Source organism: Pan paniscus, chromosome 1 (assembly GCF_029289425.2).
Source record: "Pan paniscus chromosome 1, NHGRI_mPanPan1-v2.0_pri, whole genome shotgun sequence".
NCBI classification, from domain to species: Eukaryota; Metazoa; Chordata; class Mammalia; order Primates; family Hominidae; genus Pan; species Pan paniscus.
In genome coordinates, this window is record NC_073249.2 from 190,772,991 (window position 1) to 190,791,797 (window position 18,807).

Below are 18,807 nucleotides of genomic sequence, written 5' to 3' on the forward strand. Positions count from 1 at the left end.
GAGCAGAGATCACGCCACTGCACTCCAGCCTGGGCGACAGAGTGAGACTCCGTCTCAAAACAACAACAACAAACACTTAGAATTTTACCTTAGACTGCCACCTCATTTCTGATGCTTAAGTGTGGTGTTCTGAGCACCCTTGCTCTGAAGAAAGTCTCAAGCAGTTGAGCTCTAATGTCACTGGCGATTTGTTTGGTTCTAGTGTATCTTACTATTTTTTGTTTTGGAGACAGGGTCTCGCTCTTTTGTCCAGGCTGGAGTACAGTGGTATGATCGCAACTTGCTGTAGCTTCGAACTCTTGGCCTCAAGCAGGCCTCCTGCCTCAGCTTCCCAAGTAGCTAGGATTACAGGGGGATGCCACCACACTTGGTTCTTATTTTTAAAGAGAAGATAAAATCTGGGCCAGGTGCAGTGTCTCATGCTTGTAATCCAAGCACTTTGGGAGGCCGAGGTGGGAGGATTGCTTGAGGCCAGAAGTTTCAGACCAGCCTGGTCAACATAGTGAGACTCCATCTCTACAAAAATTTTAAAAACTATCCGAATGTGGTGGTGTACACCCGTTGTCTTAGCTACTTGGGAGGCTGAGGCAGGAAGATCCTTGAGCCCAGGAGGTGAGCTGTGATCCTGACACTGCATTTCCACCTGGGCGACAGAGTGAGACTGTCTCTCTTAAAAAATTTTAAACAATTGGCCTGGCATGGTGGCTCATGCCTGTAATCCCAGCAGTTTGGGAGGCCGAGGTGGGCGGATAATGAGGTCAGGAGTTCAAGACCAGCCTGACCAACATGGTGAAATCCTGTCTCTACAAAAAATACAAAAAATTAGCCAGGCGTGGTGGCATGTGCCTGTAATCCCAGCTACTCAGGAGGCTGAGGCAGGAGAATCGCTTGAACCCGGGAGGTGGAGGTAGCAGTGAGCCGAGATCGCGCCACTGCACTCCAGCCTGAGTGACAGAACGAGACTCCATCTCAAAAAAAAAAGAAAAGAAAAGAAAAGAAAAGAAAGAAAAAAATTTAAACAATTAAAAATTATTTGCAGACTGAAACTGGCCTGCCAACTTGCGACTTCTGGTATTAGTCCAACAACTTTAATTATAAAATGAAGAGCTATACCTGAAATTATGCAGTTAAAGAGGGTTGAGAGCTGATTTCCAAAATCTTAGTCCAGTGTTTTCTTGCATCGCATACCGGGGCTGTTTATCCACTTTTGGGCCTGTAAAGATTCCTCCAGTTCATTTTGGTTCCTTTTTTCCCTACATATTCTTAATTCTTTCACCTCCTGGCAAAGTTTGGAAGCCTAGCGTCGTCTCCCCATTTTCACTCCACTCACTGTCTTTTATTTAAGAAGGTGAAAAATGGGTGGGGTAGAGGGGAGGTAGGCAGTCTTTGAAAAACCCGAGCTCCAGCCACATGCCCAGCACTGGAAACATTCTATGTATTGTCTCATTTAATGCTCCAACAGTTCTATTTTCTCCTTTCACACTGGAGGAAACTGAGATTTAGAAGCATCAAGGAACTTGCTCAGAGTGTCACATAATCAAGGTTTGAACCCAGGACTTCATGACTAAAGCTTAAGTGCCTTCCACTGTATCACATGGGTCTCGTTCCCTAGTCTGAAGAGCTGTAATGATGACCACACGAGAAAGTTTAAGAGCAAAGCTTTTCTTTTTATTGCAGTTATTAGTGAAAGTTATACTTCAAACTGAAGCTAAGCAACACTAAAACCATTAATATTTTTAAAATCAAGGATTAAAAACAAATACAACATAGAACTCTCCAGTAGGCAGAATGGCAGAAAAAAGAGTAGTGGTTCTGTCACAGAACATTTCGTGACAGTTTGGCTCAGAAAGAATCATGACAATTTCTTTTGTTGTTGTTGTTATTTGCCTCCCAACAGGAAACAATGACACTTTCTTTAACACAAAATATTATATGAGCTGCTTAAAAACCAGCTTCTTCAAGCTTCTCAGTCTCACTCATAACTTGTTCGTAGTATAATAATTTCTGTGGGGAAGATAGTTTAACTGAAGTATAATATTTTTTGTGGGGAAGATAGTTTAACTGAAAAAGAAAATATATTACCAAATTTTAAATACTGAAAACAAGGACTTTTGTTCAAAAACTTTATTTGCCTTCTGCTCATTATAATTACATATAATTTTCAAGGAGTTTAAATGACAACCAAATCCAAGGCCTGGCCCCCAAGAACACAGTGATAGGATTCAGCATTTGGTGTTTCTAATGATACAATGACTACATATATATCATAGACTTGCTCTCATCCATTCTCCACCATAAAGTTCCAATTTCCTCTTAAAATATGGCAGTCAAGTTTAGTCTCATTCAAAATCTTATCTGGTCCTACAGCATATTACAGACTTAGACTCACTCTTCTGTTTTAATTGATGTTACTGTGTAGCCGAAGATTTTAAAAAAAGATTTATAGATATACACTTGAAATTCTGCAGTCTTGAAATACTACAATAAATTTTTCTTACTTATGAAAAGCCAACAACAACAAAAAAGGCCAGGCCAGGCATAAGACAGAGGGGAAGGGAAGATGAGGAGGGAGGTTTGAGAGTCCCATCATTTTGCCTTGCTGAAACTGGGTTTCAGTAGAAATATTTGGCAAGAATAGTGTGGAAAAGGAGGATGGAGAAAGAGGTTACTCTGATTTTATGTAATAATTCAGTTTCAAAACATACTGATATCAACCTCCAAAAATAGTAGTTCACATCTGCAATACAAATAGGCACACACGGTAAAGATGGTTAAAAAGTAGAATTTAAAAGGCTATTTGTCCATCTTCAGGACATTTTGCAGGCGGCCCCACCCTCCCCACATGTCCTGTATTTACATTTTACTCTTCAGAAAAGCCCCTTTTAAAAGAATGCTATTTCTTCCTCCATTACTTAGGGTTTTTTTTTGTTTTGTATTGTTTTGTTTTGTTTTGTTTTTAGCAGCAATTATCTAGTGGGAGCAGTTAGCTACGCTTTAGGGGTGTATGTTTGTATGTGCATTGTGTATAACAGAAGTGTTCTCTAGAGTGAGCAGTCAGATTACACTGCAATGGTCATATTACCATTAAGTCCCCCAAACACTAAAGAAAGACATTATTTTTTTCTATATAAACTTAATATGCAGAGTTATAAACATAAAATATTGATATAGACACACATACGCACACCACTGCTTCCCAAAGCCTATGAATGCATCCACGTACTAGTCCACAAGAATGATCTTTATCAAGATATAGGAATACTTTTATGGGTCCATAACTGAAAAGAGACATTAAAGCTACACATTACAGCAAAAATAGTTTAAAATCATTCCTGATATATCAGCGTTAGCTATCTCACTGCACAAGGTGGATTTTTTGTTCATTTTTCAAACATGAATCTCCCCAACTTTTCATCTTCGGTACTTGAAATTCTCATTGAAATTAATGCAGATGCCAGCTTTGTTAGCAATGAGTTGGAAAAGCCCAACTGCCTGCAACAAGGGGAGGTTGGCATCTGTGGAGATAAAAGTAAATGTTGAATGCGTCCATACCCTGTGTACCTAAAATGCATCCTTTTTTCTTTTTTAAAAAAAAATCTTGTCTGTTGCAACAAAGAATTGTTTACACTCCCTGCAGTGGTGTGCCCTTTGTAATTTCCTAGAAACAGAATCTCTTCCCCCCATGGAAATGCATAAGCCTGTTGAAATGTAAGGACCTGCCACGATCCATAAAGGTAACTGCATCAGACACCTGATATGACCTGCAGGTGCTCAGAATTGAATTCACATGAAGCAGAAACTTTCACTATATTTTAACCTTTACAGGTACATGATGATTGGAATTTTTAAAGTAAAGCAAAGTTAAATTCTGCAAAGACATGAGTGAAATAAGCACACTTTCTTTCTTAAAATCTAACCCTCTTCTTCAAAGAAAGGTACCAAAAATCGGCCAAGAAACAGGGAATAACCATCTAGTTGTACAATAGCCTCTGATGCTAACATGTAGCAAAAGTGCCTGAAGGCAAAGGCGAAGTTAATTTCTAAGTATTTGTATTTTATTATTATTATTATTTTTTTAATTGAGACAGAGCTTCGCCTTGTTGCCCAGGCTGGAGTGCAGTGGCACAATCTTGGCTCACTGCAACCTCTGCCACCTGGGTCCAAGCAATTCTCCCACCTTAGCCTCCCGAGTAGCTGGGATTACAGGCACCCTCCATCGTGCCCAGCTAATTTTTGTATCTTTAGTAGAGACGGGGTTTCGCCATGTTGGCCAGGCTGGTCTCGAACTCCTGACCTCAAGTGATCCACCTACCTCGGCCTCCCAAAGTGCTGGGGTTACAGGCATGAGCCACCGCACCCAGTCAATTTCTAAGTATTTGATGGTTTTCACCACATTAATCTAACTCAAAACTGCAGCTGCCATAGCACCACTAAAATCATTTGGTTTTTGAAAAGTTATGCTTTTGCCAAGGATTATTATAAAGAAAAATTCAGCCTGTGTGCTGGATATCTTGCAGGGAAGAAACAACAGGATATGTTTGTAAGTGAACACTACACCATGATAAGGCCTATGTTTCTCTTATTCCTATTTCATAAAATGATCTACAACAAAGACATTTTCACAGAGGCAAACTGGAAAGGAATCCTTCACACAACACTATTATCTTGAAAGTCTGAATAGCTTTTCCTTTGGAGAACTCAAATGCTTCCGCAAACATTATCTTATTCTTACAACAATTTAGTGATCATGCCTATAATCCCAGCACTTTGGGTGGCTGAGGCAGGAGGACTGCTTGAGCTCAGGAGTTAGAGATCAGCCTTGGCAACATGTGAGACCCCATCTCTGCAATAAAAGAAAATAATTAGCCGGGTGTGGTGGCATGTACCTCTAGTCCCAGCTACTTGGGAGGCTGAAGCAGGAGGATAGTTTGGGCCCAGGAGTTGGAGGCTGTAGTGAGCTATGATCACACTACTGTAGTTCAGCCTGGGCAACAGAGTGAGACCCTGACTCAAAACAAAGGAACTCCAACAATTTAGTGAGGTAGGTGAGGACAGGTATTACCACTCTTATTTACAAGGGGAAACTAGGCACACAGAGATTAAAAGAATTGCCTAAGGACACGGAGCAAATCAGTGGGAGACCTATTACTAAATTCCAAGTCTCTGGCTCATATTCTAGAGCCCTTTCTACTCTCAAAGGCAATAAATTCTCAATAGGCTTTTTCCATTTGTGATCTTTCAAAAGTTCCTCCATTAAAGAACACCTTAAGCCTTCTCTCTTACAGCCCACGCTTGACTAGGAACTGGGATGAGTTTTAAACTATTTTTACACAATATTTTGCACATATCAAGAAGGCAGATGTGAGACATAAGCTGTATAATAAAGTCAGAATAAATACATAAATTAAGAGAAATGAACAGGTTAAGTATTAATTCATTCAATATAATTTTTTACATATTTTAGAAGCCATGTATCAGAATAAAAGTCATAACATTTTAAAGTTTAAATCAGAGTCAAATTTATCAAAACCATAAGCTATATTAATTTTCTTTAAGAATATGAGGATCTCTGTTGGTTGGCAGAAGGTTAGAATATTACTTTCAAGAATAATTCTTATTTATTTATTTATTTTAAAGATTGGGGTCTTGCTGTATTGCCCAGGCTTGCTTTAAACTCCTGGGCTCAACTATCCTCCTGCCTCATCCTCCTGAGAAGTTCAGACTACAGGTGCAAACCACCACATCTGGCTAATATCAACAATAATATTATCACTTTGCCATAATACATCATATTCCTGATATATATTCTGTTCACATTAGCATTCTATAGCCAGCAAAAAATTCCATGGCTAGAGATAATACTTGCAACACTAATACTTTCAATCTTAATTCTCACTTAACTGAGTTAGAATTTATCTTCATATATGTTAAAGTTACATTGTAATAATCATCATTCTATCTATTTTTGTTTTATCCTTCCCCTCTTTTATTTTTAACAGTGTGTGTGTTTGTGTGTGTGTGTGTGTGATGGGGAAAAAAGAACAATTGTGTGATTCACAAATGGCATAAAACACTGATTGTATTACAAATAAGAATGGTGGCACTCTAGTAAGATAATGGAATGTCAAAGGAAACAAACTTTAGAATACAAACATGGAAAACATGCTAAAATATTAATCAAGCTATAGCTTGTGGCATGTGATTCTTCTTTCCCAAGTATTTTGAGAGTGTCATTTACCCCCAGTAGAATTCTGTATCAACTGCCTCTAAGTCCTTTTCCTATTCCTTCTTTTTTTTTTTTTTGAGACGGAGTCTCACTCTGCCACCCAGGCTGGAGTGCAATGGTGGGATCTCGGCTCACTGCAACCTCCGCCTCCTGGGTTCCAGACTACCTTGTCCGGAAAGGCCCTGCTCGGTGTTTTCTATTTAAAGGGGAAAACCAAACATGTTATGTTGATAGCAATGCCTGGCTCTATTAAAGATAAATCCTTCATTTAATTTCCTTATTGTAATTCAGACTAGCAGGATTCTCCTGCCTCAGCCTCAGGCACCCGCCACCATGCCTAGCTAATTTTGTATTTTTAGTAGAGACAGGGTTTCACCATATTGGCCACGCTGGTCTCAAACTCCTGACCTTGTGATCCGCCTGCCTTGGCCTCCCAAAGTGCTGGGATTGCAGGCATGAGCCACTGCTCCCGGCCTATTCTTTCTTTTTTAAAGAGGGAATGGGGTTGGACCCTGGGCTAAGAAATGAGAAAGCTCCTGGAAAACCTTAATTGCAATTAATTACTATAGAAGATCAAGTCTGTTGCTAGCAAAACCAAAGCTTCCTTTTGTTAAACTCCCTGGGATCAAACTGTATCCATGAACTGGGTCGGACTGTCTATGCCAAAATTCTTTCTTCATTACAAACTAACCAGTGTTTTTACCAAATCCCACACCAAAACCATTTTCTTTACAGGAAAGACTACATTGTCTGGAAAGGCCCTGCTTGGTGTTTTCTATTTAAACGGGAAAACCAAAGACATTATGTTGATAGCAATGCCTGGCCCTATTTAAGGATAAAGACTTCATTTAATTTCTTTACTGTAATTCAGAAGCAACTTCCAAGACTTCTCTAAGTTACTGAGAATAGGTGTGCCTTTGGGTCTGGGACAACATTATCATATAAATTTAGATTACAGAGACGCTCGTCTTAGGTCTCTTCTGTAGGTTCAAATAGCAATAGCTGCTCTTTTACTCTGCAAATATTAAACAATTGTAAGGTTTCTGTCCAAGGATCCCAGCAAGGAAGACTTATCCTAAATCCCCCCTCACTATATATTCTCACAATCCTACTAGTCTATTTCTTTACAAAGACCTCCAGTTTCTACAGATTCTGACAATAAAGAGTCACGTATGCAACATTTTTGCAGTCTTTCCTTCTTTGGTTCTAAAAAGACTATTAAAGGACTAACTTAAGAGATTTTTGTTTGTTTTCCCAACCAAAAATGAAATAAAGATGAAATAAAGTTATGAAATAAAGATGAAAGTTTTGTCTTTTATTTTTAAAATTATTATTATTTTTTGAGACGGAGTTTCACTCTTGTCGCCCAGGCTGGAGTGCAGTGGCATGATCTCGGCTCACTGCAACCTCCGCCTACCGGGTTCAAACGATTCTCTCGCCTCAGCCTCCCGAGTAGCTGGGATTACAGGCGCCCACCACCATGCCTGGCTAATTTTTGTATTTTTAGTAGAGACGGGTTTTGCCATGTTGTCCAGGCTGGTCTCGAACTCCTGACCTCAGGTAATCAGCCTGCCTCGGCCTCCCGAAGTGCTGGGATTACAGGTGTGAGCCACCGTGCCCGGCCAAGATGAAAGTTTTAGGCACTAAATATCAGAGTAATCTCCCTCTCTAGTCTCTGGTGTTGCCTCTTCAACATCAAACATGAAATTATAGATAGCATACCGCCAATTTTTGGAAAGAATAAAATTTAAAAAGCAAGGCTCTAATGACCAACACTTCCATCTGTTTTCTACGCATAACGCTGTTCATGGCAATTCTTTTTTGGGATGATCTATTACTGCACAACGATTTTTTTTTTTTTTTTTTTGAGACAGAGTCTCACTCTGTTGCCCAGGCTGGAGTGCAGTGGCACGATCTTGGCTCACTGCATCCTCCGCCACCACACCCGGCTAATTTTTGTATTTTTAGAAGAGACAGGGTTTTGCGCCATGTTGGCCAGGCTGGTCTTGAACTCCTGACCTCAGGTGATCTGCTCACCTCAGCTGCCCAAAGTGTTGGGATTACAGGTGTGAGCCACTGCACCTGGCCACAAAGCTTTCTTTCTAAAGAGGTGAACTAAACATGAACAAGCCATCAAGTACTTCACTGCGGTCAAGCTGTACTGATGTCAGGTAGCGGGATTTGTGGAGCCAACCAGTTAAAACAGCAAAATAAGCTCTATATGCCAGGTTTCTATGAACTTTCAGAAGGAAAAAGAAAACACAGGACCAGAGGCACCTTTTTTTGTTTGTTTGTTTTGAGATGGAGTCTTGCTCTGTTGCCAGGCTGGAGTGCAGTGGTGCAATCTTGGCTCACTGCAACCTCCGCCTCCCAGGTTCAAGTGATTCTCCTGCCTCAGCCTCCCAAGTAGCTGGGACTACAGGCGTGCGCCACCACACCCAGCTAATTTTTGTATTTTTAGTAGAGATGGGGTTTCAGCATGTTGGCCAGGATGGTCTCCATCTCTTGACCTCGTGATCCGCCCACCTCGGCCTCCCAAAGTGCAGGGATTACAGGCGTGAGCCACCATGCCCAGCCCAGAGGCAACTTTTAAAATGTTGGTCTTCAGGAACTACATGTCTGCTAACCTTGGACATGTTGAAATGTAATGAATACAACTATTAAGGTTATAAGCGCAATAAATATCCTTAAAAGGGGACATACACTCACAGCAAAAATATTTTGCTTTTTTTTTTTTGAGACGGAGTCTTGCTCTGTCGCCCAGGCTGGAGTGCAGTGGCGTGATCTTGGCTCACTGCAACCTCCGCCTCCTGGGTTCAAGCCATTCTCCTGCCTCGGCCTTCCCAGTAGCTGGGATTACAGGCACGTACCGCCAAGCCCAGCTAATTTTTGTATTTTTAGTAGAGACAGGGTTTCACCATATTGGGCAGGCTGGTCTCCAACTCCTGACCTCGTGATCCGCCCGCCTCAGCCACCCACCCAAAGTGCTGGGATTACAGGTGTGAGCTACCACGCCCAGCCCCATTAATTTGCTTTTAATTAGTAGTAACAAATTCTTATAATCAGAGTACAAATCTGTACTATCTGTATACAATTAGTACTTGATGTGTGGGGGGCTGAAGTATCTCAGAATAGTATATCATAGGGCAAACTAATGTAACTGGCAAAAATGCAAAAAGAAATGAAATGGCTAATCTCTACAAGAAATCACATGCTGATCTATTTTAAACTGTAAAACTTTACATCATATAAAAATAAAATTTTCCCATTTATAATTACCTGACACTTTCCCATTTCCTTGCCTCTCAGTGGAATACACTACAGTAAAATGTCATACATTGAGCTCCAATAATTTAGAATTGAAAACCCAGAGGATGGAATACAGTTTATCTTTTAACCACTTATAGAAAAGAAATTTCTTAACAAGCAAATTCATGATGTAAAAATACAATGCAAGTATTTTACCTGCTTAAGGGAATATACTTTTTTCATGTACTTTTATTTATTTTTATTTTTATTTTCTGAGATGGAGTTTCACTCTTGTTGCCCAGGCTGGAGTGCAATGGCGCGATCTTGGCTCACTGCAACCTCCGCCTCCCAAGTTCAAGTGATTCTCCTGCCTCAGCCTCCCGAGTAGCTGGGATTACAGGCATGTGCCACCATGCCCAACTAATTTTTGTATGTTTAGTAGAGACGGGGTTTCGCCATGTTGGCCAGGCTGGTCACGAACCCCTGACCTCAGGTGGTCTGCCTGCCTCGGCCTCCCAAAGTGCTGGGATTACAGGCGTTAGCCACTGCGCCCAGCCCATGTGCTTTTATTTTAAAAGTTAACATACCAATATCCATAATCTTGATCTTGGCCAGATGCAGTGGCTCATGGCTGTAATCCCAGCACTTTGGGAGGCTGATGTGGGAGAAGCACTTGAGCTTAGGAGTTCAAGACCAGCCTGGGCAATATAGTGACCCCCATCTCTAAAGAAAAAAACCATTAGCTGGGCATGGTGGCGCATGCGAGTAGTCCCAGCTACTTCAGAGGCTGAGGTGGGAGGATAGCCTGAGCCCAGGAGTTTGAAGTTATAGTGAACTATGATAGTGCCACAAAACAAAACAAATAATCTTGATCTATTCACTAGGAAACTGGACTGTCTATATATAATTGAACTTAATATTCTATAATCATTCTTTTTACTGCCTTCCAATTTATTCACATTCATAAATTATTACTATTTAAATTTTTAATTAGCTGAAGTACTCTATTAATCAGTCTTTATACCTGGCTCTCCCTAGCCACTTAAACTCTGATTTCTTCATTGATACTCAGGGATTCAATCAACTTTAGAAGTATGCTAGGGAAAAGATCAGGGTAGCAAATCTTCCATATAACAAATTATGGGAGAAAAGTTTCATTTCAAAGTCAATTCAATGAATTTTGAATCATGTGCTATTTGTTTTCCAGGCCTACAAAAATGGTATCTTAATCCTAATGCTGAAAAATGTGACCATTTAAGCAGTTTCAATGTGCTTAAATTAAAAAAAAAAAAAGGCATGTAACAATTATTTATTTGACAGGTTTCCCCAAAACTGTAGTCAGGTAAAATAAATCCAATCTGTTATGTTAGTTTGCTACTAAAGGGGAAAAAAAGGATCAAACTTACAGGAAAGCCCCACCTCCCCTCCACATGTAGAAATCTGTCTAAAGACTGTCTTTAATGCCCACTATATAAACAACATTAAATATTCTAAGTTACAAAATAGTGTTAATGGTTTATTGGTAAAAATCCAAACTCTAGAGTTTATGGAATTCGTAGTTTGGTTGGTATATTAACACTCCATCTTAATCTTTGCTGCTATTACAAAGAATGAGGAAAGCTAGAAATATCTATAAAAATAAAATACCTTAAAACCGACAAGCAAAATATAAAAGTTGCACACAAATTGCCAATAAATATAAACATCACAATAGAAAAATTAATCTTAACAAAAATAAACTCATAATTGCTATTAAGACATTATAAAAACAAAAAAGTTTAATGTGCATGTATATTTGCAAACAGACACAGTACACTCCAAACAATATAATTTTACTATCATTATTATATAATGCAGCATACAAGGTTACTGAGGTGTGGTATTTTTTGTTGTTGTTGTTGTTTGCTTTTAGTCTTCTTTTCTGGAAGAATGCTCACCAAATTCACAGGAAAGAAGTGCCTAGGTGATCATTTACTGCTATTTACTGCTTCCTGGTATGGAGCAAAATTGCCCTCTGGTAGGTAACTACATTTCTAATTAGTATGAAAGGTTCTACTATTTTCCTTTCTTTTGCTTATTTCCCCTTAAGCACAATTTGCAGACCTTACTTCTATTTAACTGATCATACCCTTTTAAATGCCTTGTCATCATTTTTCATAGTTCCTGCATCCTAGAAAAAATAAAAAATCATTTAAAATATTCCTTGGTGTCTAGAAAAGAAAATTTCTCTAACAATAGAGATCATCATTTTGCTTTCTCACTTAAGCTGATCTGAATGATGATTTGGTACTGCCTTTATGAGCAGTCCTCCTTAATAATGACTAATTAGGCCGGGTGTGGTGGTGCACGCCTGTAATCCCAGCTACTTGGGAGGCTGAGGCACGAGAATCACTTGAACCCGGGAGGCGGAGTTTGCAGTAAGCTGAGATCGAGCCACTGCACTCCAGCCTAGGTGACAGAGCAAGACTTTGTCTCAAAAAAAAAAAAAAAAAAAGATTAATTAGAAAATGTTGCCTATAATTCCAGGCAAGTTACATTTCCCTTTGGACATTGGTACTATACCCATAATCTTGTTAAAAAGTTAAGTAGGTTTGCTGTTTTATGTGCATTATGGATTTCCTCCAACACAGTTGGGAATTAAAAGAGGTAATTCTACTAAATATTTTGTTTTCAAATTTACAAAATAAATTTGGTGAGCATTTACCTAGATACTTTACTGCATAAAAGCTTTCCTTGGTTCCCTTGGACGAGATTCAAGACAACAACTAACATTATTTTTATGAAACTGTCACACTCTTGGAGTTCTAAAATAATTTATCTTTAAAATTCTTAGCTTCGTGCTACTTGAAAAATAAAAATCTACAGCACCATCTTCTGAAAAGGCACTTTCTAAGAACCGCCTTGCTTTAAAAAATGATTAAAAAATTTAACTCAAGAGTCTACGCCCTGACAAACGTCTTTGCTTTACTGAGACCCTAACATAGATACATTAGATTCTGGTTACCTTAGAAATTAGTCTAAAAAAGGAAGGGACCCCGATGGCTGGATAGGTGATTTGACAGGATTCTAATTTTGTCACACCATTTACCTGATACTTCAACAGGGTTTCTCACTGGTAAATCTCAACCCTCTACATTGAATTTACCATCCTTCTATCTTTAATTCAAATTAAAATCTTTAACTTCCATATTTTAAGAACAAAAGATTCTTGAGATTTAATCAATGATGTAAACATCTGGAGTACTAGTTTTGATGGGTAAAGTAATATAAATTTCAATGAGTAGTAGGTAATACTAGCACAAGCCTTGACCATTATACCTTAGTTTAAAAAATTATGTTGACTGAACATGGAAAATTATAAACTTAAATGTACCATTTTAAAAGTAGGAAAAAAGTCAAAATAATTTTTCCCTTTGTGTGTGTGTGTGAGATTTTATATATATACACACTCATACATATACACACACACACACTCCCCCTCCCTGCTTCCTGGGACTCAGCTTGGCTTTCACTAATCACAGTGTCATTTCTAACACTGCAACTGATCAAGAATGTTCTTAGTATAAGCAGGACTTTTTTAAAAAGATTTTTTGGAGAAAATTCTCACTTTCTGATTTCTGTGCTGACTGACTTACCTACTCTTGGCTGATTTTTTGACTCCTATAGAATCACAAAAGTGCTTTTCTATGATCAAATATGAGGACTGAAATAGGAAAACAAGAGTTCTAAATTAGGGTTATACTGCTACACAGGAAGGCGTTACTTGATGTCAAACCTCCCAACAATTCTTACTGAAGCTTTAAGACATTTATGAATTCTCAAAAAGAATGAAAATAATGAATACTTCATATGGACAAAGCCAAAATAAAGATGCCACACTAATGATATTTTTGCAGCTTGACTAACTAATAAAAGGTAATTTAAGTAGCAAGTTACTGTTAAGGGCAATCTGCCTGTTCAACAGAAGAACATCTAAGAGGATAAGCTAAGCAAACATTTAATTCAGGTTTAATGATACTGAATGAAAATTTTGCAGAGTTGTCAGTTAAACTTCTTGGTAAAAATATTAAAATCAAGTTTGAAATAGGAAGACTGCAACATATTCTAGCTGTATCGAAGTCGTTTGCTTCTTGAATTTCATAAAAATCACTGCCCTTGGCAAATTCATGTAGGTCTCTAAACAGATCCATCAAGTTCCTTGAGTCACAAACGGTCTCTAATTCCTGGTCTGCAATCCATCTAAATACTTAGGATCCATCACTGGCATGCTTAGCGCTCACCCTTTCCTTGAACACAGAGATCCGCTGCCAGTCATTCCTGCTGAAGGGCAAGTCAGCTTTTATTTCCCTAGACATACCTTAAGTCCTTCATGACTCTGTCTGTCAGAAGGCCTATCCTCCTAAAATCCATTAGAGAATACACAAGCAAACACTAGGCAGTGGTGGGCTGTGGAGAAGCTAGCTTGGAAACTGGTCTAGATCTTTAGAAGGCTGAGAATCCCTGTGCTGGAAAGCAGAGATGCCTCTATCAAGTGCCTTCCAAAACACTCAGTAATTCCTACTAGAATCCCTGCTAGACTCTCTTCTAGGAATAGAAATATATTAATAGGTTATAAACAGGGATTTCCCTTAGAATGATAGTTTTTCCAAGAAACTTGTTAGAAGATCACTATTAAGAAAAAGAAAGGGAATCTAATATTTCTGTTGAAATGTGCCAAAAAACCGGTACTGAAGAGGCTGAGGTACCCTTTTTCAAACTGTAAAAGTCAAAATCTACATTTCTAAAACAAAGAATATCCTGATATTAAATTGAAACTAAAATGGCAGCACCCTTTGTTACTTTGATATTCCGTGTCCTTACTCTTAGGGAAAAAAAGGGTCTAACATTAGCCTTGAATCCTGCTTATCTCTTTACTGTTTAGTGCAGTAACTGTCAGAATCTACTTAAATAAATATAGCAGCTACAATATTGTAAGTGTATGGTCCTCCATGCCAGTAACCTGATACTGTAATATAATACATGTATCAGCACTTTATGTAGACACATTAACCATCAAGAATATACATTAAACTCCCAACTCTTCTTCATATGAAAATCAATTATCTAGTTGCCAGACTGATATTTTACAGTCAGTCTTGTAAGATACATCATAGAAAAAAGAAGACCAAAATTTAGCATTCATGATATAGTTAGTGAGCAAGGGCAGGAGCAGAAGGGTCACTGTGAATTTCATGTTTAACTTAAAAAAAAAAACTTTTTTAAAATAAAAAAGATTAGAAATTCTACACCAGAAGTGCAACAATAAATAGGACAAATTTCAAGAAGCATTTGTCACTTAGCCTTTTATCTTAAAATTCTAAGCACAAGTTTTCTTGTAATTAAGAACCAATGGTAATTAATATACCAATTTGTTAGCAAAATAGAAATATAGTATACATATTCTTTCAAGTTAATCAACTTTAAACTAGCAATGCTGACTAGTGTAAGAGCACTCTAAAAAAGAAATCACTCAAAAGGTAAAGCTTTATAATTTAGAAAAAATATTTTTCCTCTTAAAAAAGTCCTTCCAAATAGATTTAAATTAAGGGCTCCACTCTAGCATATATGAGTGACTGAAAATTAGGTGAGAGAGTACATAGAGAAAAGGTATCTACAGTCATTTCCTAAAGTTTCCCACATGAATCTGTGCAGCTCCCATGATAAAGGAAGATGTTTTACTCACACTGATCAAGCATAGACGAATTAAATTTTTATCATCTTGAGTATACTATTTTCTTCTCTTGCCCATGATCCTGACTATATTCAGTAAAATTTCAGTGTAAAAAAATCCATCTTTATAGGAAATTTTTCTGGAGGAGATGGGAGAAGGCTGGGAGAAAAAATGTATATACGATACAAATATTACCTTTTGTAAAGTTCTTTGCAACAGTGTTGTAAATTGCATTTCAGACACTTCAAAATAATAAACATAGAAAATACAGTACTTTCTTAGTTTTCTGGCAGAGGGACAAAAGATTTCATGCCTGTCAGAGGACATGGGCTCAGATTTTAGGCTCAAAATACAGTGAATTGGCAATAATAGTGGATTACAGGTAAGAGAGAAACTAAAGATCTAAATCCATTAGGTTTCACGTGCAGATGGAATTCTGAAAGGCTAACAACAATGCCCACTGGAAACAATCTGTAGTATCTATACTCTGAACCAGTGCAAAAAAAAAAAAAAAATCAAAATGCAATTTTCATGAGTTACAAAGTGCAAAGCTCCCCTGAATCCAATGTTACTGATAAACTCAGTTTTGATAGCTTTATAGTACTTTTTAATACCTTAAAGTGTAATCAATAAAAGTTTTGTAAAACAATTTCCCACATTTCAGTGATTTAACTGATTTAAAATGATCAAAGTCCTAACTTCCTTTGTTACTATCACCTTAATTTTAAAAGGAAAGTTATACTGGTGATACATTAGCAAAAGTTTTAAAATATCATCTTGCATTTTCCTGATTCATTTTAGTAAATGAAAATGGGCATCTAGCCAATATGATTCTTCAATAAACACAATCTATTTGCAAATAATTTAAATATGTTAAGCTATTCACAATTATATAAAAGTTCAACTTTATTTCTAATATTCAAGTTGGACTCATTTAGGCAATTTCACTTCATTTTCATTATGATTTTTTTTTCTTTTGAGACGGAGTTTTGGTTTTGTTGCCCAGGCTGGAGTGCAATGGTGCAGTCTTGGCTCACTGTAACTTCCGCCTCCTAGGTTCAAGCAATCCTGCCTCAGCCTCCCGAGTAGCTGGGATTAGAGGTGCCCGCTACCACGCCCAGCTAATTTTTGTATTTTTAGTAGAGACGGGGTTTCACCACGTTGGCCAGGCTGGTCTCAAACTCCTGAGCTCCGGTGATATACCTGTCTCAGCCTCCCAAAGTGCTAGGATTACAGGCATGAGCCACCGCGTCCAGCCTTTTATCATGATGAATTTTAAAAGATATGCTTTAAAACTGAAAATTACAAAACTTTCCTTCTGAAATTAAGGCTGTATTCTTTGCCCTTTTAAACTATGGAGGTGCCTGTTCCTCCTACTATCCATGGTAAAGATGCAGACACAACTTTCCTTTAAAACTGCTTATTGCACTAAAAGATAGCAAAAACAAGTTGTCAGTTCTTAAAATAAACATGATTATATTTCTATAAAAGATGCTGCCAATACAATTCTATAATTATTAAAGCACTATTCTAATAAATAGAAAAGGAAGCTATACTTCCAAACACATACATATGTGTTTATATACACACACATACATATATATATATAAAAAATATATGAAAATCACATTAAGGTATGAGAGGCAGCAAGTAAACTATCAAAAAACAAAACAAAAAATCCCTCAACAAACTCTTCTCTCTCTCTCTACTCAATTTCAGAGGTCTCAACCCTACAGAGCTCTAATCTTTTAAAAATATTTACCCTTTATAAAACCTTTAAAGAATTTCCATGTATAACCCATAGAAACAGAAGGCTTCAGAATACACATCACTTATCAGAGAGAAAGTTACAACTTCTGACAGGTTTTATATTTATAGCAGCTTTAACAAACTCACTAAAGAAAAAGAATAGTAGGCCGGGTGTGGTGGCTCATGCCTGTAATCCCAGCACTTTGGGAGGTCGAGGCGGGTGGATCACAAGGTCAAGAGATCGAGACCATCCTGGCCAACACGGTGAAACCCCGTCTCTACTAAAAATACAAAAATTAGCTGGGTGTGGTGGCACATGCCTGTAGTCCCAGCTACTCGGGAGGCTGAGGCAGGAGAATTGCTTGAACCCGAGAGGCGGAAGTTGCAGTGAGCCGAGATCTCGCCACTGCACTCCAGCCTGGTGACAGAGCGAGGCTCTGTCTCATTAAAAAAAAAAAGAAAGAAAAGAAAAAGAAAAAAGAAAAAGAATAGTTCAGGTTGCTACTGCTTATATACAAATTGCGCAAATGGTAAATGTATGTTCTGAGTGGGAGGGGAGAGACGCACTCTCACAGAAAGTTATTTTATGTATATATATGTGTGTGTACGTGTCTGTGTATGTATGTATACATATATATATAAAATTTTGTTTCTTAAGACAGCAATATCAAGAGTTGAGAACTCAGAATTGTGTATGAGATAGGAGTCAGGAGTAGGGTATGCAAAATAAAAGTAGAATTCTAGTTTGCCATATTTTATATTCAAACGAACCAGATACATCAACATTTGAATGTCATTGGTAGGACTGGGAAAAAAATGTAGGTGATGAAGGCAAGGGAAATAGAGAAATAAAGGCGGTAGTGGGGGTAGAATAAAAGGGAAAGAAAATTCCCCAATGGAATGAACTCTAAAATATATAACAGACACATATATATCTATTATCAATCCAGATCTAGATATATATGCATATGAAGTATGGATGTATATATTTTAAAAATACACAGACACCTTTTACAAGAATATATGAATGCACATTAATTTTTTGCACACATAATTCTGAAAAATCACTTTGATTATTCATGAAGGTGTGTATTTTTTAAACCATCATTTACTTTTTCTTTACTTTTTTTTGCAAAGATAGTTGTGCTGCCAAGCAACTTGAGGTAAAGGCATTAAAAGGGTTAGACTACAAGAAATGAAAACAAAACAATTGCGATACTTCCTATAGGAGACCGCACAAAAAGCAGTTGGCTGGTTTCATATTGCATAATGATGCTGTGTTCCTTGATGAAGTAAACAATCTTCCTTGTATTAACATAAGGATCAGACCTTGGCCCCCACACAGTGTTGGTTTCTGTATGGCTGGAGGTGTCCTTACTCAATTGACTTCACTGGAAACATACGTTGTATGTCAATTCATCTTTCAGTACTTCCTCTCAGAGAATATACTTGGACTATTTAAGCGAAGTACATTGTGCGTAAGGTATCTTGGTGAATCTGTACAGCCTTGGCAAGAGCTTGTGGATCTCGCCCATTGCTTTGTCCTGAAACGTGACTTCCTTCAGCACTGTAAGAGAAGTGGCAATGAACACAAAAACAAACTTTCTATTCTGATGTAATAATTCCGAAAAATACTATTTGTTGTAGAAAATTTCAAAATTATTAACAAATAAGAGACTGGTGTAACAATCTATGTGTCCATCACTCAGCTTCAATCACTATTAACTCAAGGCCAATTTTGTTTTACTTCTCTCACCTCCCCATAATTAATTAGAAGCAAACCTAGATATCGTATCATTTTGTCTATCTGTCTGAATGTATCACTTTATTAACAATAATCTCTCCTTTGAATTAATGTGGTAAAACAACTAAG

The 18,807-nt window shown here is 37.8% G+C and overlaps 1 protein-coding gene across 6 annotated transcripts in view; it reads right to left on the reverse strand.

The window, feature by feature from the left end:
- Positions 1-1,646: 1,646 nt before the first annotated feature.
- Positions 1,647-18,807, reverse strand: part of AGO3 (argonaute RISC catalytic component 3) — a 141,996-nt gene continuing 124,835 nt past the window's right edge. For all 6 annotated transcript variants that reach the window (XM_034961266.3, XM_003812581.5, XM_063608860.1 and 3 more), the window contains one exon: positions 1,647-18,501. In XM_034961266.3, coding sequence (XP_034817157.1) covers positions 18,393-18,501 — 109 coding nt within the window. In that variant the 3' untranslated portion in view covers positions 1,647-18,392. The remainder of the gene's footprint in view (positions 18,502-18,807) is intronic.